The 26,276-nt window shown below is 35.4% G+C and overlaps 1 protein-coding gene across 1 annotated transcript in view; it reads right to left on the reverse strand.

Annotated features, from left to right (window-relative positions):
- The window catches only part of LOC138709982 (dual specificity calcium/calmodulin-dependent 3',5'-cyclic nucleotide phosphodiesterase 1-like), a 199,808-nt gene that overhangs the window by 74,995 nt on the left and 98,537 nt on the right, over positions 1–26,276 (reverse strand). Inside the window, exon 5 of the mRNA XM_069840663.1 lies at positions 5,454–5,600. Coding sequence (XP_069696764.1) covers positions 5,454–5,600 — 147 coding nt within the window. The remainder of the gene's footprint in view (positions 1–5,453; positions 5,601–26,276) is intronic.

A 26,276-nucleotide genomic window follows, 5' to 3' on the forward strand; every position in this document is an offset into this window, starting at 1 on the left:
TAACTTGGGGGGTGCAGGTATAAGATGTAACAGCTACCGGTCTGTTACTGACGGACTCAGGACAAGTAGAAGGGGAAAGAAATGCCTTCGCATCCTCTCAACTTGCACCAAATGTCGTTTAGTAAACAGCTGTTAATTAATAGGCTATACTGTCCTACTCGGCGGCAAGCAAATGTATAGAATGCGCAACAATGCGGCCAGCTTAAGACGTAAATAAAGAGGAGGAGCCACGCCGGAAATAACAGCGACGCGGCTATAATACGAACACAGTACTCATGCGCGTGGCTGGACTCGAACCCACAACCCTTCGGAGAAAGCGATTTAGAAATTCCGTGCCTCTACAGCAGAGATGGGCATCGTGCCTCACTTGAGAATTTGTGCCTCACTGACCTTCACAGAGCTTATCGCTCTGAGTGACATCATCTTCACAGTCCCCATTCCTCCCTCACGTAGCTCCTAGGCGTCGGTAGGTTCTATATCAGTTTCATAAGCAATATCAGTGGTGGCATATTGGCATTATCAAAGCAGTGTGTACGCGTTAGAAAACGATTATTTAATGAGAAATGGGAGGAAGAGTTTTTTTTACTATTTAGAAGGGGAGAACATACGATGTATGTTACGCTCGAAAATCCTATTAGGCATTAATAAATTTAATATACAACGACATTACTCCTCATGTCATAAAGAACATGCTGAATTAGAAGGTAAGACAAATTAAATGTTATTTTTCGTACTATTCCGAAGAAAATTTATGATCTTAACATTTGCATAGTATACTAAATACGACATTATACCTTAAACACGCTGCATTAAAAGGTACGAGAAATTAAATGTTGTTTGTACGTATTATTTCCAAAAGAAATTTATAAAAAAAATATAGGGTAAATTAGGGACTGTTGGACAGTCGGGCATGTTCGACACTTTGTACTTTAACGTGTTACCTCGCCACTTGTGGGCACCACATTCTGCTAGAAGTCAATGAAGGAAATAGCCACGAGTGGGGCTACTTCCGTCATTGACTTCTAGCAGAATGTGGTGCCCACAAGTGGCGAGGTAACACGTTAAAATACAAAGTGTCCAACATGCCCGACTGTCCAACAGACCCTAATTTACCCTATCAAATGTACGTAGAAAACGAAATATGATTTTCTGAAATTATTTTAGGTCGAGAATGTGCAAATCTATTAAGTAATCTTGATAAACGCCAGAATATTCAAGAAAATAAACGTAGACAACGTGATGGAATATTATTGGCTAGTTACGCAATTTCTCGCCTGTGATTTAAATCAATTCAGTGATGGAGAAATAGTAAAGAGGTTTATGATTAAAGCTGCCGCATTAATTTGCCAAATTGAATAAAAGTTTTCGAGTCTCTCACGTTAACCAAGCGCTTTCCTAATAATTCGCCACTGACCGCCTTAGCGATTACGATAAGGTGACGCAGGTCACAGCAGTTTATATTTCCCATCTTACTCTGCAGTCTCCTCTCCTAGTAAACAAATATTTCAAATGAGTGCCTCACGTAACCGAAAATTGTGCCCATGTATGCTCTACAGCTTGCGCCACCCAGGCCGGCTTTTTTTTTATATCGTTACCGGCCTTATCCACCACTCACACGTCATCAGCGAGAGGTTTACAGCATGCATTCTCTAGTTATCTATTGTTTGATTTCTGCGTCTCGTGACGCAGGCCTAGAAACTGTAGCATTCACTCTAGTGCACTCGGAGGTAGTCATAACTTTCACTGCGCATAAATGTGATGCTTATAATAACTTACGATTAAAGACTGAGTATATTCTTTACTTACAAAGGAAGATCACGAGCTGGAATCCTGACTTTTAACGAAATCTCTGTCAACATACATGGTTATAGAATAGACTGGAAAACAGGCACGTTACGTAAGAAATTTTGCCACAAAAATTGACTTTCTACATGACTGCGTCTTTATTGGAGATACAAACGAGAAAATGTCACATTTTGTATGTAACAGGGAACAGTGACGTCATGCAGTGATAAACTGATAAGATAAGAGCACATCCGCAGTTGTATCGCTGTTGGACTATATTGTAGGAGGCAGTGACGTCCATGGAAGTTACTGAACAAACAAAAGTACTGCATAGGACGAGTGCATAACTTACGGGGGAGAATATAGTAGAAAACAAATGAAAGCGCAGGGCGCGTCAATCTCATACGAGGGGAGAAGGCTCAAGTTGCTCAGTAACTAAAGAATAAATTAAACATAATTCATGCATTAACATATACAGGCTGAATCGTAATAAATGCAATTAATTTTAAGCGGTTATTCTTTGAGATATTTCAAATAAAAAAGTTTAATACAATTTTGCTCCTTTTTGCTTCCTTTTTGAGATAAAAATATTGTTTCTTATGAAACATTTCATAACGTGTTTTGAGAAAGACATTGATTTAAATATGCTCTGACAGTTTAAGAGAGCTGTATTATGATGATAAATGATTGACATAGGGGAAAGTCGGGTAGTATCGGACATCGGGAAATATCGGACAGTGAGTTTCTTTCATCTACCACACGATGATAGTACCTGATTGACATGGTTACGTTTCTGTGATGTCGTATAGAGAAACGTAACCATGTCATTCAGGTACTACCATATGGTGGTAGATGAAAGAAACTCACTGTCCGATATTACCCGATGTCCGATACTACCCGACTCTCCCCTACATCTGTCTTCATTCTCTACGCATATTCAATTATGCCTCGAGGTTTCTCACACAATAACCACAGAAATATTGGGTAAACATATCAAATAACATCCCGTTCTTATATATATTTTTCTAATTTTACACATCTTTCAATCAATTTCTCGCACATAAAACTATGAGCCTCATAGAGTAGTTTACTCTAGAAATATTCTTAAACATACGTAAGTTGAAATGAAAAGTAATGGCAACGGAATAATTGCTTAATCTTAAAAACTGAATTATAAAAAAAAAAAAAAATAAAGAGAAAAGCTACGTACAGTGCATATATTTTATCTTTCCACGCTCGCGGATGTAGAACGGATGCGGCAGTGCCCAGCGCAGCTACATACATGCGAGTGTAGGAAGATAAAACGTTTGCACTGTATATTCCAGTACAGGACAAATCGCACACTAGTCAGTGACGTTAATCGTTCACTTACATCTACTGTAAGCTTTAGGCCTGGTTCACAAAGAATCGGAAACGAGAATGGAAAAATTGTTAAAATACATATGTTTAAATGTGAGCATTCACAATTAACGAGAAGCTTGCCGGAGCCTGGGAACGCGATCGTCAAAGTTGACTAAAGGCTGGTTCACAATGAACCGGGAACAAAAACGACAACAAGAACGAGAACGGAAATATTGTTAAAATAAATGTATTTAAATGTGAGTGTTCACAATTAAGTATTGTGAATGCTCACATTTAAATACATTCATTTTAACATTATTTCTCTTCTCGTTCTTGTTGTCGTTTCCGTTTCCAGCCTTTAGTTTTAACTTTGCCATTCTCGTTTCAGATCACAGCCTACTAGATTCTTCCTATTGTTATCATAAAGCTATTTGATCGTCGTAACACGGAGACCGTGACAATTTCTTTTTCATCCATTGTTTCTATCTAACTCAGAAATTGAGTAGAATTACTTTCAATATATGCTACGTGGATATGTGACCAGATTACCACGTGAATTGAATTCTTAAATATTCTGTGCCATAAATTTTGAAGTTGGTTAACCTGTGTTTGTCGGCTGGCTTGTACTCATGAAAGAACGTCATTGATCAACAGGCTTCGAGACTTCGGACCCAATAGAGCAGTTCAGTGGGAAATCCGCATAAAGGCGTACTGAGTATAGTGGTAAAGCGTACAGTGGGTGGGGGTACTGTAGAATGAATGCCAACAAATACGCAAAGGAAAACGCTCTGGATTTGAAGGTTCTGACGAATAATTTGGTTTTCATACAAACCTATTTTCAAACTGTGTCTGAAACTATTACAATGTTAGAAAAGTCAGAGCAAGAGATGCCAGAAGCCCTCAAATTAATTTAGAAAATGATGCAGAGAATTAATGAGACATCAAGTACACCGGTTAATGAACGTGTAAAACAGAAGTGGAAATAAATTTTATGTAAAAATAACGGATATGGAACATTGTGTAACATAAACAGCAAATTAGTGGACACAGAGTCACCCGAGAATAAAGGACTGTCTCTTAGAAACTGCAATGATGTTAGGTTTTTTCGTTTTGCTCCTATCACGTCATGCGACGTAGAGCGCAGCTTTCTACAGTACAAATTTTGGCAGATAACAGAAAAAGATTTACGTTTGAGACACTGAGAATGTATCTTGTAATAGGTACATTGCAATTCGGTACTGTAACTGCACTTCCTAAAGACGATCAATAGGATAAATGAAAAAAATAAAAATTGCTACATGCTTATTTCCACCATTAACATTATGTATAATTAAACACAAATGCTTATAAAAGACAGGGGAATAAATGCTTTTCACATTCTTTTGACATTATCATTGTGTAATGTATATTTACTTTCAGAATGCACATATGTGTGTTTCCCCATACTACCGTACTCTACTCTAAATAGCAACGTTGTTACCTCAACACATCTCTATCTACCTGCAGCGAGTCAACAACCTATAGTGCATGCACAGTAAACTTATTGTATCGGGTCCAAAGTTTCGAAGCCTGTTGATCAGTTACACACAAATAACATCAGAATGCCTAATATCGACTTTACATATTGACATACATATTGATATGGATAGTCGTTTCCGTTCTCGGTTTATTGTGAATTAAAAAAAATCTTCGCTTACCGTTCTTGTTCTCGTTCTCTTTCTCGGTTTATTGTCGACCAATCTAAAGGCTGGTTTACAATAAATCGGGAACGGGAACGACAACGAGAAGGAGAAAGGAAATATTGTTAAAATAAATGTATTTAAATGTGAGCATTCACAATTAACTATTGTGAATGTTCACATTTAAATACATCTATTTTAACATTATTTCCGTTCTCGTTATCGTGCCGTTTCCGTTCCCGATTTATTGTGAACCAGCCTTAAGAATGGCTATAAACAAAGTCAATGACGGAACCTTATAAAAAGTAATTTCATTTTTAAAATGACAGACCATTTAAGTACATATTCAGATAGAAAATCCACATGTCAAAGCATTTAACTAGATGTAGATTTCATTAAAATATCACGCTTACAGAACGTGATTTCCCCTTGTTAGTATAGGTAGGCCTACTTGAAAAATTCGCTTCATGCTCATTTTTATAAATTCATTTACTTTCTAATGTAACTAAAGACATTCCACTCCTCTCACTAGGGACACTAAGTTTCTCAGGATGCACACTTATGACGTAAGGCTTGGTTCAGGTACCACAATGGCTCTGAGAACGCGTATGAGGTGTGGGGTTCCTGTGTGTGTGTTAAAAGAGTGACCTGGCCCAGACTGGGGTCCGGAGTCGACGACGCTGAACTGGGGCCACACTGGGGCCACTCGGCCTGTGCAGCGGTGAAGTCGACGAAGAAGAACCGGAAACCTTCTGCTCCGTGTCGCTGCTCACCCCCGCCTCTTCCCCCCGCTCCCTGTGCGGGTGACACACAAGGTTATGCCTCCTCTTCCATCACCTCCACTCAGCCGTTAGTTACCCACCACATAGATAAGATAAGCAGGCGGAATAAATAGAGACACTAGCTGCACTGGTACCTCCAACACTGCACTACAGCAATAAGGAAAGTCAACAGGATTAGTGCAAAGAGTAGGATGGCCTCTGTCTCCTTCGTTAACTGATTTACAAGGATTAGGTTGGAGTTTCTTAAAATGGCTATAACAGGAGACTAAGGGCCGATTGTATAAACCATTTAATCTTACATCAGAGGTTAAATTGATCCTCGTTCTAGCTGAACTTGGAATTTTGTGTTCTATAAAGTCTAATCTGAGATTAATTTCTTTCAAACTAAAGTCAACTTTGACTGAAGAAATTTCTCCGATTAAGTTAGATGATCCAAGTTCAGTTATTTCTTTTCTGTTTGAACTATACGAGTGACAGATTGTGCAAATAAAATATCCATTATTAATTTTATAATAATAATAATAATAATAATAATAATAATAATAATAATAATAATTAATATTAATAGACATGGTAGGTACATTTATATATATATATATATATATATATATATATATATTTTTTTTTCAATTTCTTGCCTTAATACACAAACAATCTTATATTTTATAAGGCTCTATCGTGTTCAGCAGTATCAAATAACATAACCTATAATTATATTATGTTTATAACGACCATTAATTATTAATGGATATGATACGTACATTCATAAATTTTCAATTAACTGTATTACTAAACGAAAATTGTCGTTTTATAAAGCTTTATTATGTTTAGCAGTATGAAACACCATAACATGATAACAATTTGGAGAACGGTCAACCTTCTTCTTATTGTCCGCCATTATTTACATTGCACAAAACAAACCAGTGTCTCCAACAGAGTGTACGGAAAGTCGCCAAAAAGTAGTTGTAAAGTCGCTAGATTTCTCATTATCAATAAAGAAAGATTAAATTTTGTCACTATTGGGTGCTAAAAAAGATTACTAAATCCCTATTTAAGCAATATAAAAGTTAAAAGAAATTGTTGTTGAAAAAGAGTTAAAGTCGCTAGATTGGCAACACTGAACAAACCTGTCCGCGCATCACGTATTTCACCTGTTTATGCGATGTTGCCAAATCCTTTTCACGTGAACTTAGATTGCATTTGAACCAAGGTAATTTGATCGCAGAAAAGTTTTATACAATAGAAGAAGTGTCTGAACTCGGTTCACTTTTCAATCTTCGATCAAAGTTGATCTTTAGTCAGGAAGTTTTATACAATTCGGCCTTATTGTTATTTTTGGAACTTAATAATCATTACGAATTGTTAAACTTTTATGAAAAACACATGCTCATAATTACTGGGCTTTATCAATTTCTTCGAAATTCTACAAACATCAGTGTTTATACTATGGTATGCTTCTGATTGTGAGTTCTGGATCATAAAAATTTCGACAGATGCACAGTTTCACTATGCCGAATATCTTTACGTAAAAGTACGTGTGGGTGTGATCACCTTTTGTCAGGTGGATGGCTTTAATTTGCTGCAGAAATGTATGCAGAACTACGTGTATGCGCTATCACCTGTTGACAAGTGGATAGCGTTACTATGATCAAATTTTTACGTAAAACCGTGTGGGTGCAATCACCTGTTGACAAGTGGATAGCGTTACTATGATCATATTTTTACTTAAAACTACGTGTGTGCGCGATCACCTATTGACAAGTGCATAGTTTTACTATGATCATATTTGTACGTAGAAGTACGTGTGGGTGCGATCAATTGTTGGCAAGTGCACAGCTTTACTGTGATCATATTTTTACGTAGAAGTACGTGTGGGTGCGATCACCTGTTGACAAGTGCACAGTTTTACTATGATCATATTTTTACGTAAACTGCGTGTGGGTGCAATCACCTGTTGACAAGTGCACAGCTTTACTATGATCATATTTTTAAGTAGAACTACGTATGTGCGCGATCACCTGTTGGGAAGTGCATAGCGTTACTACGATTATATTTTTACTTAGAACTATGTATGTGCGCGATCACCTGTTGGCAAGTGCACAGCGTTAATATGATCATATTTTTACGTAGAACTATGTCTGTGTGGATCACCTGTTGGCAAGTGTACAGCGATACTATGATTATATTTTTACGTAGAACTATGTGTGGATGCGATCACCTGTTGACAAGTGCACAGCGTTATAATTATCATATCTTTACGTAAAACTACGTGTTGCTGGTACCAGATATGAAACAAGGAAAATACAAGGACAGCAAGGAAATTCAAGGACAACAACGCGAAAACAAGGAGAACAAAGTGAAAACAAGAGCTCTATTCCACAAAAGTATAGTCTAATACATTACAAGTACGTATATTGAGCTGTAACTAGTAGTTATTAGTAGAATTGTGTTCAACAAAGATTTCTTGCACATTTGTACTTTATTACTCCATACTTACAACAGTAGGAGTGATTTTTCATTGTTCTGTTCCACGTAAGTATTAGTATTAGTCAATCTGTTGTAATTTGTACAGATTTCTCTACAACTGAAGGAATGCTAACAACTACAAATACCGGTGAACTTTCTGTGTAATTCAAGGAAATAGTTGACTGAAATATGAATCTAATAGTAGTAAAAGTAAGAATATCTATGTGTACAAAGGAAGAATAAATGTCAATAATTAACTCTATACTTGAGTACAATGAACGTTTTAGGTTAAGTGTACTTGAAGCAGAAAGGGCTTTTAACTAACATTACACGAATCGAAGTAAATACGTATCAGCTAGGCATCTGTTACTAAATACACTTTATTGGTTGGTTAATTCAATTCAATTCATTTTATTTGGCCATTAGACATACAGTTTTAGGCTTCATAATACATTGAAAAAAACATATAAATACATTAAAAAACACTAATAACAGAAACAGTAAAATTTAAGTAATAGAATGAAAACATGAAATAATTTGAAACTTTTAAATTGAAGAAAACTAACTAAATTGCAATTAAAACTTATTTATTAAAATACAATTTCATACAAATTTGTGTTGAAAAACTCAGCAACAGAATAAATGGGATTATTTAATAACCAATTGTAAAATCTAGTTTTGAAACTATTGATCGGTAATTTATAATATTGACTAGGGAGCTGCTTATATATTTTCACCCCCATAATTAAAAGGTTTGTATTGCTCTTGTGTAATCTACAATATGGAATATTAATTTGTTCTCTATTTCTAATTTCATGATCATGTATATTGGCCACTAATGAGTAATTGTCGATATTTTGTCTAGTGTAAAGCACTAGATCATATATATACAAATTTATGATTGTTAAAATCCGTGATTGTCTGAAAAGTGGCCGACAATGTTCCAGATAATTTGATTTACATAAAATTCTAATGGCCTTCTTTTATAAAATCAAGATGCTTCCAATTTTGGTTCCATTTCCCCAGAAAATTAGGGCATATCGAATTATCGACTGAAAGAAAGAAAAGTAGTAATGGTAATGGTAGTCAATATCGTGGCATAGCAGATATGCATGGAATATCAAAGTTTTCAGTGTTTAGATAAATTCACTCTCTGATAACGGCTAGAAATGACATACAGTTTCAGTACAGCTCCTTATTATGTCTTTTTTCCGTTAAATGTAACGAACAGAATCTTGCCTCTAGCTCTTTTAAAATAAATAATTTAATCTCTTTTAACACCATTTTCACGAATTTTCCTTGTTTGAGAAACAAATTACGCGCGCACATGGGAAGATCGATACTTGCACCATCTCTCTACTGCATTTGGTACTGTTACGTACGGAAAATTATGACTGTCATCTTAAAGTGGAAAATCACGTTTAAATATTGAAAAATACACGATAAAGTATTTAAATTCTCATTATTCCTGATAAAATAATTCAGATAAATATTATAGCAATGATAATAAACCGTTCCTTGCATCCAAAATATGGATTTATTACCAAGGAGGTGGACATAACCTAATTCAAGGTATGACGTCATGTGGCAAACATCATGGCTAACGAGAAAGACAGGCTACGGCGCGACGTCACATTCTTAGTCATAACATGGCCAACATTGAACAAGTTTATATATAAATGCACGTTTAACATGAGTTGAATATAGAAATTCCTTTGGTTTTTAGAACTTTGAACACGTATTTATATTAGGCGATTGTAAAGATGGCCATGACTAGACCATGATGATCACGTGACTACGATTCGTGCCGAAGCCTGTCTTTCTCGTTAGCCACGCATATACTTTTATGACGTCACTAATAACTTTTTACTGATACTATACAACTGTTCTGCATTATTTTTTGGAACAGAAAGTTACAATTCCAGAATTTTTACTAATAATTAATAATGTATTAGATAATACTTTTGTGGAATAGGGACAAGGAGATTAAGGGGAAGACAAGAAGAACAAGGAAAAGATAAGGAGAGAAATGGAAAATAAGGAGAACATGGGGAAGACAAGGAGAACAAGGGGAATATAAGGGAACAAAGAAAGGGGTAGAATTTTTAAGTGACAGTTAATTCCCAAATTATCCCTTCCCACACCTTGTGAGCAGAAATACGTAGTTCCACATAAAAAATATAAATCACGTGCGATACTGTTGAAATAAATGTAGAAAAATCAATGTGTCAGAGATACGTATTAACTGGTTATATCGAGACAGCGGGTTTCAAAGTTTCGAAGAGACAAAATACCTCGTCTTTATAATGTATAATAAAACTTAAAAGAAACAAAATTAAATCTCAGATAAGGAAGTTCGAAATGTGAAGTCCACCTTCAAAATTACTGTCCCTTATGGAGACATGTGTACTTGGCGTATTTAGAAGTCTTCGTTCCGCTATATTGCTCTCGGTTTAAAATGAAGTTCCAAGCAAAGCACTGCAAAATACGTCCTTGCAACTCATCAAAGGAACTTTAATTGAATTGAATTCTGTAACAGGTTGATTAACTGACAGGTTTCAGTTCTCTGTCTTGTTTATTCTCATTATTCTCATGAGTGTCACTCACTGTCTGGGAAGCACGACTAAACAGCCTTTGAAGATAAAGCCCAATATTTATGCAACACGCCTCACTTCAAAGAACGGAAATCTGTGACAAAGTGAGGGCTCGTTCCAACTTCGATAAAGGTTTACAATTCTTTGAGTGCATTTTAACTAGTACAAAGAACAGAGTGAATGCATTGTTGTGACATTAATTTAGTAGAAAAAATCCACGCAGAAAAACATAATTCTACAATCAATTTCTTTATCCGTTAATTTTACTACAGAAAAAAGTATTAAAAATTTGTTTAAAAAAGCAGAAAGATTACCCAACTGAATTGTTGTTTAAACACTTCAAAGTTTTCAATATTAAACAAATGTATTATTTTATTAAAATATTTTCATAGAAATTTTAATAACTTTGAAAGGTATGTACATAAATATAGAACTAAAAATTTGAATTCTCTGCGTTTGTGTGAACCAAAATGTAAAACCAATGCAGCTTTTTATCATAGCACGAGTCAAGGTCCCAGGTTATTAAACAAATTTTATTCCAATATTATTTTAACCACGAATCCTCTCCAAGTTAATAAAAAAATAAAAAAAAATTGTATTGGATTTATAGTTTGGGTTTTAACATATTAAACACTTTTTAATCAGTATTTACTTTCAATTTTAATTTTGTTTTTGTTTGTATTGGAATCCCCTCCTGAGCACGAGTCTCCCGGATGGCTCAAGCGGTAGGGGCACGGCATGTCCCTATCGCTTGGTCCGCAGGGTTGTGGGTTCGAGTCCCGCCTCGGGCATGGGTGTTGTGTTTGTATTAGTATAAGTGAAAGAAAGGAAAACAAATGAAAAACGAAAACAGAAAATAAAATAGATAACTTTGAAAAAAAAAAAGTCTTACTCATTCAGGAGTGGGCTAGTTTATCTTTCTTTGTATTTATTAATTTGTATTCATCTCAGACTTACTGGCAATAAAAATAAATAAACATATAAATAAATAAATAAATAAACAAACAAATAAATAAATAAAATAAATAAAAAAATAAAAAATAAACAAACAAATAAACAAACAAACAAACAAATAAATAAACAAATAAATAAATAAATAAATAAACAAATACATAAAATAAATAAATAAATAAATAAAAAACAAATAAATAAAATAAATAAATAAATAAACAAACAAACAAACAAATAAATAAAATAAATAAATAAATAAATAAAACAAACTTGGCATCTGTCCACGTGGTGTTTCAGCAGTTATTTTCACTTGAGCTGTGAACGGATAGTGGTTCCCGATGGAGTTTAATGCAACTGAATGCGATTTTTTTTCTTATCTTCGCTTTGGGTGTTGCGTGTAATTATTAAAATGAATACTAGGATATTTACAGACACGTCATTATTTCTTGGATCGATATTTTTGTGGCACAAGGTCCTTCTTGATGAAACTACATCCTTTTATACACGATGTCCTTTTTAATTATGAATCACACATGTGTTTCGAGCATTAAAGTTGAACTTGACCATACTTAAAAAGTAATTTTTGTCTCGAACCGGAAGCCAATGATTGTTTATGGTCGTATTCAGTCGATATTTTTTCGTTGTCAGTTGTGATCCTATGATGTCTTGAATTAGATGGACTGATGTCATGTCAGATGGAGTAGCAGGCCCAGAATATGGACTTTGGTCAAGATTATTCGAGTACTGTAACTTCATCGTCATGGTTTAATAATAATAATAATAATAATAATAATAATAATAATAATAATAATAATAATAATAATAGCAGTAGAATCCGTATCAGTAGTAATAAAGGTAGTAGCCAGAGGTCTGCATCGGACGTTTTCGCTCGAGCGCCAAGTAGTTCATAGCATAATCCGACAGGTAGCGCACATGCATGATGGTTAAAATTGTCACGAGCGATAAATCCTCGAACGGTAGGCTATAAGCTGAGCGTTAGACATTCGTTCTTGTTACAGTGGTGAACTGTGTAGTAACTTTATACATGTTTATCATTTCAAAAATTTGCAGTGTTTAACTAACCTCTCCATAGTACAACTACAAAACTTACTTTAAAATGTAATATAAATATTGTAGGTAAATGTATTTCCCCCCCCCCCCCACAGGAATGATTTTGTTTTTGCCAAATCTGATAGATGTTATTGGATGTAAATGTAATTATTATAAACGGAGAACACAATCACGATAATGCAAGAACCGTATCAAGTTTTCTAGTAAAAATAATAATCTCTAATAATTAGTGTATCAATCTTTGCGTCTGTAACAGTTGTGCAGCACGATCATTCGTTTTATTATATTTTCTGTGACGTTATCTCTGTACTAATATTGTTATTAATCTACTGCTATATCAATAATATTTTGCAAAACGTTTCTACATTGTCGCAGTATATAGGAGGAACACTATGTATGGACCTATCATATTATATAAGTGGTAAATCAAATATTGAATAATTATTAATTAGCAATAATAACTGTATATCGAAGTTTTTCATACTATTTTATTTATAACTTCATGTTCCTGTTTTGATACGTTCTATTGACTGTTCCATTAAGCGACTGTCATAAACGCAGAAAATAAAGCCTTATTTTTACCGTGTGAGCAAAACATATGTGTATCTTATCTCTCGCCTTCCATACAAGATAAGACATGTCGGTGAGATGACCTTGTACTGTGTTTCTATTTATTACGAGCGTATCACGACCGATGGTATCTCACTCGAGGGTGCGACACTCGACCGAGTTCAAGCGAGCGATTTAACTCCAATGCAGCACTCTGGTAGTAGTAATGATGGTATTGGTAGTGGTGTTAGTAGCAGTAGTAGCACTTTAGTAGCAGTAATAGGAGCAGAGAAGTAATAGCGGTAGCATTAGTAGTAATGTGATAGATGCTATTGTAGAAGTGCCGGCCAGGGAAATAAAGCCATCAGCTGTCATCTTTCTAGATGGTTTCTTTGTACACGGAAATATGGGGCAGTCAGAGCTATCAACAACAGACGTAATTTGTGTTTCGAACATCTGTGTTTTTCCACTATTTTACAATAGAAGTGACTGCCATTTTTCTGACAAGTTGACTCGACATTCATAATGTTTTCGACATAGTCCACACGAGTGTCAACATCGTGACGCGTCGACGTGATGCTTTCACTCTGTTTATGACAGCTTCTCTTCACCAGCGTTTCATCTCTTGGCCTTCCGAATGAGAATAAAGTATAACTGCGAAACCTCTGTTAGGTGAACCATCTAATCATCGGTGTATCTAGTGGCTAGTTTAATACTATGTTTTTATTTATTTACGGTGTTTCTACCGGTTGTAGAACTATGCAAGAACGTTTTCAAGAGGGATTCAAAGGCCATATATTTCTACTTTAACGAAACATTTGAGGGGGAAAAAATATATACACATGTGCTATTCCATCTCAAATCGACCGAAATATAGAGAAAATTGACCTTACAATTTCTAAATACAATGAAACTTTTTTTTGTACGTAGAGAACTGTGATACAATGCTTTGTGCAAAGTTTGAGGCATCAGAACTTCATAGTGTTTAAATTAAAAATATTTAAATTTATCGTATTTTCATAAAATTTGCAACTTTAAACTGTTGTAGCTCCGGGACCCTTTCACCCAAAGATCAAAATCATGGTTTATTTTGATGCTGAGAAATTAAAGTTTATATTGACATATAAGCAGATTTTCTTACTTTTTATGGAAATGGAGAAATTTAGATTTTTCATCATTAAGACTGCTTTGCCACCGAAAAAAATATTTTAAAAATATATAGTTAGATTCCGTACTGAAAGTACAAATAAACATATTATTTACTGATGGTATATTGTTAAGAAAGTATTGAAAATATCAAATAAAGAAAATAAATAGTACGCGCGTGAACTAACCAGCTGACTGTAAGACGGGAGCTAGCCGAGACAATCAAGGCCAGGAGACAAACACGTGATGTTTCGTCTAGTAGCGCATAGCTGGGCTAGCTTTATCACATAAAAACAGGAGTAAAATGACGCCCAATGCTCGTTTATCTTCAGTTCTCGGCCAGTGCGTGCGGTACTGCGCCGTTCAAGTCCAGGCGTGTGAAAATAATCTATTTAATACTCTCGAAACTTGTTTGCCATACCACTAAGCAAACAATGCCAAATCCCTCTTAATAACGTAAGGTTTTTTCTCAATATTTTTTTACATTTTTACAAATTGGCAAAAAGCCTAAAAGTAAGTAAAATCAGATTATCCGTCTTTCTGTGTATAATAAAAACAAGGATTACTTCTTAACATAACCTACCAAATGTCAGCTTCAAAATGAGCTCCAGTTCAATGTTCTGCAGTAAATGGTTCCAGAGTTCTGAGCGCTGAAAGAGGCTTGTTTCTATAAAATACGCTAAATTTGTCGCTCAACAATACGAAGACCGTTTGACTTTCGATAGTACATTTTTGAAAATGCACTCTCCTCAGCACCTTGTATAAATAGGGGAAAAATTAAAGTTTAAAAAAATGCGAGGTTTTTTTTGCTGATCGATTTAATATGGAATAGCCCACATACATTAATTAATGTGGACTTGCAATTACATGTTAATCATTATTCTTTATTTTGTTACCTGGTGCAAAATTTGGTCTGTCTTGAGTTTACAAAAATTGCGAACAAAAAGTATTAAACAGTCCGTTGCTTATAGTTTACATATACAGGATGTTTCAATAAAAACCGTGCAAAAATTAAGCAGGACTTATAATCCTTTCGGTGTAAGAAAAATTCCTAAAGTAAACACAATAGCACGTGACTGAAATGAGGCTTGATTAGACGCAGTTTGGCGCCATAGATCCTCAGTACGTGATCCCGCCCACTCCTGTACATTCTGTTTCATGTTAAACATTTCCTGTTACTCGTCAAATAGACCTAACCTCACTACTATGCATTAGTATGCTTAGGAAAGTTTTACTTTATAATTACTGTAATTAAATTATTTTAAACTTACGTGTAAGGTCAATCGCTGCCGGACAAAGGAGTTATTCCTTCCAGAATGCAGAAGCCATACTATAATACGACGTGCTTATGTGAACAACTACGAGCTCAAGTACGCCAGATTGTTACAAGAACAGACTACCTCGGTATTACTCTTGGTATTCATCCGCGTTCATAGTAAATAACAGAATGTAAAAGCAGCTTTTCTTTTACGTAGCGTTTTACATATAGGCCTAAGTGAAGCTATATGTTTTATCGTATTTAACAACTAGAATTCAATTTTTTATTTTCAAATAATACAGGATTATGGTTTCCAAATACGGAACTATATTTTCCTGCGTCGTGTGAGTATTTCGACCGGCAGCCAATCACGGATATGAGAGCAACGTGCTTGTGTTTACATTAGGATTTTTCTTACAGCGAAATCACGTTATAACCCTGATGGAGTTGCATGGAGTAATAGCTTGCAACAGTACTTCCATCTAGCGGTCGTTACCAAAAAATTCATTTTCGACAGTGGAGATCCTAGTGATTGTTCCCTTTTACATGCTACCATTTCATAGCATGGGAATGGCCAATCTGATATATACGTGATCAAGGGTTTTACCTGCGAAACGTAAGAGAGGAAGATCTCGAAGGAACTGGTTACAAGATGTACAGTCTTAGACTGTAGCGTGAATTTGTCTAAGTCTATTTCGGGCAGCGTCTGCTTCACACGAGTAGGGAAATAATATTTATTTTGCACCTAATTAGTCCTTGAATGCAGTATATCTTCGTTACAAATTATTCGTAACACTTGATCTATATACAAAAAAAAAAAAAAAGTAACGAAACAAATCAAAGGAAAAAGAGAGTAGAGTCGTGCATAAGAATTTCCTTCACGTGTAAACCTACGCTTTCACAGAATCAACCGAAGTCTTCCGAAGAGGACTTACAAGGAGAGGACACGCTCTGTATATCACCGAATTAAATAAGATTGTGTGAGATGAAAGTACAAGACGTACTGTTTAAAGTCATACCTGGTATAGGTGGCCAATGACCCCTCGTTTTGGAAATATTGGATCTTGTTTGTGACATACTTCCGTTAGGTGTCTAATAGGGAAACATTAGACTGTGTAACGGCGTAGCTCATATGGTTGGATACTGAGTTGTCATCCAGGCAACGCCAGTTCGAATCCTAATGCCTTCTCATTTTTTAGAACTTGATATTATTATTATTATTATTATTATTATTATTATTATTATTATTATTATTAGAACCAAAAGGACAATTTGGCCCAAGAGTGTAACGTCAAGTAGATGAACTCACTTCTAAATTCGGAAATATATGTGTAACACGTTCATCAGGAAAGCTGACATCTCAACTCCATAAGCAATACCTGGAGAAAGTAATAAAGACATATGTGAAAGAACAGCCATTTTTTCTAATTCTGGACTCATGGGAAGGGCAGGTAAATCCTTCTTTGTATGATGAAATATTTACAAATGAAGAAAATGAAGTAACGTGCAACCTTAAAGTGATTTCACCCAAATGTGCTGGATGATGCCAGTCCTGTGATGTTTATCTTTTTAGACAGGTGAAGATTTTTATCAAATATTTGCAAAATAGCTCTTTCCTTTTACAAACTGGACGACAAATTGCTTCAAGGGAGGATGCCCTCAAAATTCACTCCTTAATTCACTTTCAGTTGTCAGCTCCTATATTCAAAGCCATGTTGAAATGTGCGTGGTATGCATCAAAATTAATAAACGAACGAGAAGTGTTTGTGAATGTGAAGGATGTCTGTTTCGCAGCAGAAGTGCGGAAAAATGTGTGTGACTGTGGACAACCTTCTTTCATTTGCTGTGCATGGTGCAGGAAATATGTATGTTTTATGTGTTTTTATGATATTTATCATAATGAATCATGCACAAAATGAAGTGGAATAGAAACAGAACAGACACCAGTGACCTGCCTACGTGAGCAATATTTCCTTGTTTGTCCTTTACAATACAATGTTAGTTAATTAGTAATTTGTTTAAAACATGACAACGCGTTCAATACATTGAGAAATATGATATATGTAAATAGATTACTGTGATCACACTATTAATCATTATTAAAAGAAAAAAATATAGGACCAGTTAAGATTCGCACTCAGGTTCCCTGAATAACAACTCTGCACCCAACCATATGAGCTACTCTTTTACACAGTCCAATGCTTCCCTATTAGGCACCTAACGGAAGTATGTCACAAACAATAGCCAATATTTCCAAAACGAGGGGTCATTGGCCACCCATACCAGGTTTGACTTTAAACAGTACGTCTTGTATTTTCATCTTACACAATCTTATTCCATTCTGTGAAATACAGAGCGTGTCCTCTCCTTGTTAGCGCATGGCAGCCGGTCCATCTTTCTTTTATCTAAGACTGTACATGGAGCCATGGAAAAGAGTCTAGAGATTGGGAATGGATGGGGAAAACGATGTAAAATTGTAAGAAAACGACAAATACTTCAGAAAATGGAATATGATAATGGAAAAAAAAAAGCATTTTATTACTTGTGGAAAAAGAAAATTGGAACAACTGGATAATACCCACGGCAGAGCAATGTCGATAGTCGACGTTACTCGCTGGCCACTAGTCACCGGGCCGTACCGAGCCGTGCCAAACAAAACACAATCGAAATGGTGGTAGTAAAATTCGCGACTATATTCTTAAATAATTCACTGCATTAGTCAAGTGCAAGACTTCTGGCTTCTGTTGCATTCAAACAACTGTAAAATCGATAATTTGGTCCAGGGAGCATCCGTTTTTGATACAAAGATAATTTGTTTGGCTTGTTTCTTAAATAAAATTACGAAATGGCGTTCCTGTGCTTAACATTTAATAAATAAAAAAAAAAAAGAAATATAGCAAAACTGTTTTGTCTCGAGACTCTCATCTAAGTCACGTAATAAGTCACGTAATCTACTTCAATATATTTGCGCAAATATATCTTGTAGCTAACAGTGATGCTATCTCTCAGTAATGTTCAGAACGAAGGAGGTAGAGAGAGAAAAGAAACAAATTTCTCCCTACAACGACGCCACACACCAACGTCGTGTTCTTATGTTGGCGAGATTGTGTATTTACTTAAATTTGGTGCTAAACGTAACGGCACGGTTCAAAGATACTGTGGGAATTCTCCAGTTTAGCGAGAAAATTTTATTTTTATTTTATTGGGTTATTTTACGACGCTGTATCAACATCTAGGTTATTTAGCGCCTGAATGATATGAAGGTGATAATGCCGGTGAAATGAGTCCGGGGTCCAGCACCGAAAGTTACCCAGCGAAAAAGAAAATAACTGCTGATGTAACCAAATGAAGAGAGCATAATTTTATTAAAATATTCATTAACGTTTTAGCCATTAAAAGTTTCAGTATTTTTATAGCTAAATAATTTACCTTTACGAAGACATCTTTAGGAACAAAGGAAAATCAGTGTAACTTTTCGACAGAGGCCAGGAAAGGAATCGGAAGAATATAAGAAACCTTTAGAATAAGGAAAGATCGGTAGGTAACAAGAACAAGAATTTAGAGAAGATGAATAATGAGAGAGTAATAAAGTGACATCAAACATACGAGAAACTGCATGAGGAGCAGAGAGAGAACTGACTTCCACTTGAAACAGACAACATATATGTGCAGTAACAAGTTACAGAATAGCTATACCTGAAAGCAAGTATAGTCAAACAGTAACGGCTGACATGTCCCTCAACCTGGAATACAAAGAGAGTTTTAGTCAAGTTGGTTATGTCTAATACAGCTAAAAGCGGCACAGAGTTAGCAATAATATACAGTGTTACAGTAGACCATTACCACACCCTGTACAAGAGAATCACACAATTAGAAAACATTACAAGTACTCATATATACAACAGAAGCATAAAGCTATACAAGTCTTAGGAACGAGGCTGGCAAAAGCTTAAAATATACATTAATAAATGTTATAAGCTGTCAAAAAGCTGAAAAGACATTATTGTAATAACAAACTATTTTTTAAATTCAAAGCATTTCTTTACTACTTATATTTACAAACTGAACAGCACATCCATGTAATCTACTATGCCTAGCAACACACACCTCGTATTTGAAATTAGTTTATACAGGGTGATTCACGAAGATTGTACCATGCTATAGGATCTGATTCCTGATATCATTGTGAAAAAAAAAGTTCATATATACATGTGTCCGATTTTGAATAGTTTTGGATAAAATCACGGTTTTAAATTTTGAATACATTTTGAAAAGATTGTCAAATAAGTCGGAATATGATAAAGAGATAATACAGATTTTTGTTTATTTTCCGTCTTGACCTATTACGATGTTAACTTAAAAATATTTTGTTAACACATTTATTTTCCTTATGAACGTTTTCGCCCTGTTGTGGGCATCTTCAGACAAAGATATTTGTACCTAAATTGCATAATATATGTTAAAGTACACAGATTAATTAGTTAGAGTATATGAATACATTTAAAAATATTTTCTAAAAAGTATACCAAAACACAGCAACAATTATGTAATAAATATGCATATTTAATGTCATATTCTTCACGTTAACTGGAGATCGTGAACAAGTTATTGTATTAGATTAAAATATTTTAATCTCCAGCTAACATGAAGAATATGACATAAAATATGCATATTTATTACATAATTTGTTGCTGTGTTTTAGTATACCTTTTAGAAAATATTTTTAAATGTATTCATATACTCTAACTAATTAATTTGTGTACTTTAACATATATTATGCAATTTAGGCACAAATATCTTTCGATGAAAGAGTAATGGAACGGAAAAAAATTCTCTCCGGCACCGGGATTTGAACCTGGGTTTTCAGCTCTACGTTCTGATGCTTTATCCACTAAACCACACCGGATACCTATCTCGGTGTCGGACAGAATCGTCTCAGTTTAAGTTATAACTCTTGGGTTCCCTCTAGTGGCCGCCCTCTGCACTACGTCATAGATGTCTATGAACGTAGGACTGAAGTCCACACATGTGCTGAGGTGCACTCATTATGAGTGACTAGTTGGCCGGGATCCGACGGAATAAGCGCCGTCTTAAATCACGAATTGATTTACGCATATCATATATATTATTTTAATGTACCGAAGTACAAACTCTGTGTTTAGGTAATGAGAGCTAGAAATGGAGCTTACACGTGTCTCTGGTACTGTGACGATAGGTATCCGGTGTGGCTTAGTGGAGAAAGCATCAGCACGTAGAGCTGAAAACCCGGGTTCAAATCCCGGTGCCGGAGAGAATTTTTCTCCGTTCCATTACTCTTTCATCGTATGGTGACGCAGAATATCTGCATGGAAATATCATATATACTTCGGTACATTAAAATAATATATACAAATATCTTTGTCTGAAGATGCCCACAATAGGACGAAAACGTTCATAAGGAAAATAAATGTGTTAACAAAATATTTTTAAGTTAACATCGTAATAGGTCAAGACGGAAAATAAACAAAAATCTGTATTATCTCTTCATCAAAATCACGGTTCTTCCTTCCGTAACACGCATCCTTGTGAACTTCTCTCACTCTCTCTGGAAGCTGGAGTTGTGTTACAGTACAGCTGATAGCAGCTACACAGTCTCGTGACATCTAGGTCAGGGTTAGAGGTAACGCAACATTGGTACAATGTATTTACTTAGTATCCGAACAACGCGCAACATCGGTGCAATGTATCTACCGAACAACGAAGTTAGGGAATGCGTCGCGCTTAGTTCACACTCGGGCGACTTCATGTTTTGCTAGAGAAAGTGGGGTCTTTGAAAACCAAGTTTAATACAGATTTTTTGGTGAGTAATAATGCGAATGTTCTTTATACATTCAATACCATTCTCGTAAATAATTTAAATGCCTAAATCTTCACAATTTCCACGCAGGAGGGTGTAACTCAATTAAAAAAAAATGACATATTCATATTCATATTCTTTATTTTCCCGAAGGTACAAGAATACAAGAGGCCTCGTCAATGTAATAATATAAAAAACAATGTGCCAATATTTAAAATATTAAAAGAGTAAAAAATAATAAAATTTAACTAAAATACTACATCATTTTCAAAAAATTCATTCATATTATAAAAGGGATTATTTTGTAGCCATCTCTTAATCTGAAATTTAAATTGTGTTTCGTTAAGTGCCTTTATATTTGTAGGTATCTTATTATATACTTTTCTTGCAGTAATTACATAGCTTGATTGTATTTTTTGCAACCTGACATGTGGTACATTTAATTGATCATTATTTCTTGTTTCATAGCGATGCAGATCTACTATACTTGTATAATTAGTAATATTCTTGTTTACATACATTATAAGTTCAAAAATATATAGATTATAGACTGTCATAATCTTTTCATTTTTGAAAAGAGATCTACATGATAGTCTGGGTGGTGACATTGTTATAATACGAACTGCCTTTTTCTGCAATAACAGAATGTTTGGAACGTCAAAACCATTTCCATATAAAAGTAATCCATATCTAATAACACTTTCAAATAGTGCATAGTAAACTTGTTTTAAATAATGTTTGGGAATCTTGTACATGATACTTCTCAAGAGATAAATTACTCTAGAAATTCTTTTACATACATAACTGACATGGCTATTCCACCTTAGTTTAGGATCTAAATACATACCCAGTATCTTTACAGATATCTTTACATATTTTTGACATATGATTACATGGAATTCTTTCATCACAATGATGTCAGAAATCAGATCATACATTACGGCACAATCTTCGTGAATCATTCTGTATAAGAATAAAATCTAAAAAGAACAGCCAACTGTAAGTCTTCAGGGATTGCATCAGCTAATGTTAGTATAAGCCTTTTAAATAACTTACGATTTACATTACTACAAAACAAACTCAGATCTTTAAAAAAAATGTATGATCTGAGTTGAGGAAGAGCAGCAAAATACTTTCATGTTAAAATTGCAGCATGTTCATATGTACAAATAGCCTAACTGATGTTTCATTTACTTTTAATAAATTATTATTATTAATTCTATATTAAAAAGTGAGATGTTATATTACTCCTAATACAAGCGAATATTTACGAATTTACGATTGTAAAGAAAATACTGATTTTGCTTATTGATGATCTTGATTGGTTGTTAACATTTCCAGATACGGTCAACTAAGACCATCTCCAAGTCTGGAATGTGAAGAATTCCATTTCTGAAATAATTAATTGCCATAATCAACGCCATACACCTTTCAATTCTATTTTCCCTCCTAAAGACACTTCAAATTCCAAGAAGTTCAGTGTGTTTAAACCTGTGAATATAACTTATGTAACACTAGACCGCTAAGGAAAATGGAAGACCGCTCACTATTATTGTCCCTACAAAAATTCTAAAGGTAATAACTCTAAGAAACACTGATTTTGTACCATATTTTTGAATTAGTGAATCGCAATTTTAAAGTTTAAAATACTCAAAAGGTTATGAGAGTATGGAATGAAAATATGATACTATACGTATACATACGAGAGTCATTTCATAAATAATGCACAAGTTGGCAGAACTGTGAAGTGGATGACGCAACATCAATGAAAATTACGTCAGTTGCAGTTGAAGGACTGAGAAAGAAGCACGTGTGTTCGTTTCGTCCATAGCATACTCTGTGTTTAGGTAATGAGAGCTAGAAATGGAGCCTACATGTGTCTCTGGTACTGTGACGATTGAAGATCAAAGATCGAATCTTTATGTGGCAAAGCCTCACAGAAATCCACAGCGGAGCAGAGTTTGTAGTACAGTTTCTCATTGGGCTACTCGTTTTCGTGTCAGCTTAAACGATGATGCAAGACAGGGAATCCAAAAACATAAAAAATATCGAACGATATGTGAGGAACTTTTAGAAGCTACAGGGATTTCACCAAATTCAGTATTCCGTATTTTGACAAAGAATTTGAAGAAGAGAAAAAATTCTTCGCGAATGGATCTCTCACTGCAGAAGCAGAAACGCCTGAACATTACAAACTTACTGACAGGACCATCACGAAAACGTGTAGCCCAACGAGAAACTGTATTAGGGTTCACTGTAAGTTCACCACAAACTCCATTCAAAGGACTGTATGTGTGCCTAATGCCTAACCACTTCCCTTACGTCATTCTGCGGATAGTTGGCAGGATTGTGGCCCATTTTCAAGTTGCACACCACTTCGGCGGGCCAAAGTTAAGCATGTGTAGTATCTGTGAAGAGTCATGTCGTGTAGCTACTAGGGTGAGTATGTGTAAGTGTTCGTGTAAGTGTAGTGTAGGGAATGAGTGAGGATAATGATGGTGAGGAAGGGAGAAGGGGAAAACCGGTGCCGCCACGTAGCCTACTCCTGTCGAAGAGCACCAAGGGGGCCGCCAGGCTTAACATCCCTATGCAACGGACGAATCACTGTCAACAGTGACATAAGAAGAGTCCACTGCAAGAATGATGGATGTCATTTGGAATACATTTTGCAGGAGAAGCAATTGAAAGTTTGAAATGTTTAGCGCTCAAAGCTTAACTGTGATTTTCCGATCATTACTGGACAATGACTATCAGTGTTAATGCCATATAACTCTCTATGTACATTCTATATGTCTTAAGCTATGCATTGACAGTCCTGGTTCATTTTCGACAAGAAAGTGACATCCATCATTCTTGCAGTGGACTCTTCATATGCCTTCTTTTATGTGCATTGCGGAGAGATTTGGGATTTAACCCAGGTATATTGGTGCACAATTTAGTGATCAGAAGTTGTGCACCGCCATCTCTCCTAGTCCCGAGGTAGAAATTGTACATTAACAGTTCTGACCCCGCCGGGAATCGAGCTATCTGGAGGCAGACGCGCTACCACAGAGCTAACTCGGTGGACACTCAAATGACTGTGAATATCTGTGGAGGGAGTTTTGTCACCTAAAGATTTGATTTTTGGTCTTCAATCGTCACAGTACCCTAGACACGTGTAGACTCCATTTCTAGCTCTCGTTATCTAAACATGGAGTAGGCTATGGACGAAACGAACACGCGTGCTTCTTTCTCAATCCTTCAACTGCAATCAACGTAATTTTCATTGATATTGCTTCATCCACTTCACAGGTCTGCCAACCTGTACATTATTTATGAAATGGCCCTCGTACATAATATATGTACACATTGTAATAAAATAAAGAATACGTAATTAGAAGTATCATTTGAGTATGCGTATTGTGGGAAACTACTTTGTCGCTCCTATTTCCAAAGTTCCGTAGTTAATAATGAGCTCCTATGTTTTTCATTATAAATCAGTCTGCACAACCTGGAAATATTTTTAAATAATTACTCTGTTATATGCGTTTCTCTTACGCAGAAAGGGATAATTACAATTAGCCTCTAATTATGTAACGCTACAATAACTTTCTAGAGTCTTGTTATTGTACCATGGGTATATCCCTACAGTCCTAATTGCGTGCCAATTTTCCCTTTTCATCGATCCTCATTTATGAACTTTGCGCTGAAGTTACGTGATAGAGTGTGCTTGTTATTTTTTTAATTTTTCATTATTGGTATCACAGATAAGAGAGATCGTAGGAAATTGATTCAGTTTTAAAAACACTGGAGTTGTAATACGAGAATTAGCCTAGAAATGAAAATTCATGGAGGTTTTGAATTTATTACAAAGATGATGATAATAATATGTTTAAAAATGAAATTGTAGAGCAAAGAGAAAAATGACGAGAATAATAATGTTATGAAGACGATATATTATATTCTCAAGAACTGTCTATAGCCAGGGCTGGGCATCGGGAGCGCATCCAGTCTCTAAACGGGGACGCTTAATATTCATCAGTCACGGAATCAACGCTGCGCGGTGTTCGGCGGGGAAGAAAGGGGATGAAAAGAAATCATATGGCTCCCCGTGAGAGAGTAGAATCCGCTCTTGCTGCCCAGCCCTGGTTGTGTTTTGAAATAATTCAGTTCGTTATGTTGCCAATGATATTTGTGTTAGTATTTAATTTTTGGGCTATAAATATTTGAAGAGTGTGATCTCAAATCTCCTCAGTCCTTCTGACCATTTTTAAGAGATGTATATTATATATAATTAACTGTAAATATCACTAAAACCTGTATATATACAGGTGATTCAAGACCCCTGCAAGAAACTCTGGGAATCGATAGATCTCGCAATAAGGATCATTTTTCATAAAACAGCCCATGTTCTCCGATGCCTCGTTTAGGAGCTAAGCGACATCGAATAAAATACAGGTTTTAGTGACATTAACAAGTATGAAATGCATTATTTTTCAAGTATATTTGCTGACAACTTACAGATGTTCAAAGTGTCTATCCTGAACCTGATTACATTCATTAACCGTCATAGCAGTGGTTATCGGTCTGTGTCGAATTTGATCAAAAGCAGCTAATACTCGCATAGTTGGTTCCTCTCTGGTGTCAATTCGAGTGGTGTGTTACTTCACATGTCCCAGAGGAAAAAAAAGATTGAGGGCATGAAATCGGGTGATCACGCTGGCCACGCAACATCCGGTACTCCTTATTTATTTCTCCCCGTAGATGTTGTTCAGATGTGCTAGTACAACCAAGTTGAAGTGAGTTGGGACGTTATGTTGAATCACATGTCCCCTCACA

This window comes from Periplaneta americana, chromosome 12 (assembly GCF_040183065.1).
Source record: "Periplaneta americana isolate PAMFEO1 chromosome 12, P.americana_PAMFEO1_priV1, whole genome shotgun sequence".
In the NCBI taxonomy this organism is placed as follows: Eukaryota; Metazoa; Arthropoda; class Insecta; order Blattodea; family Blattidae; genus Periplaneta; species Periplaneta americana.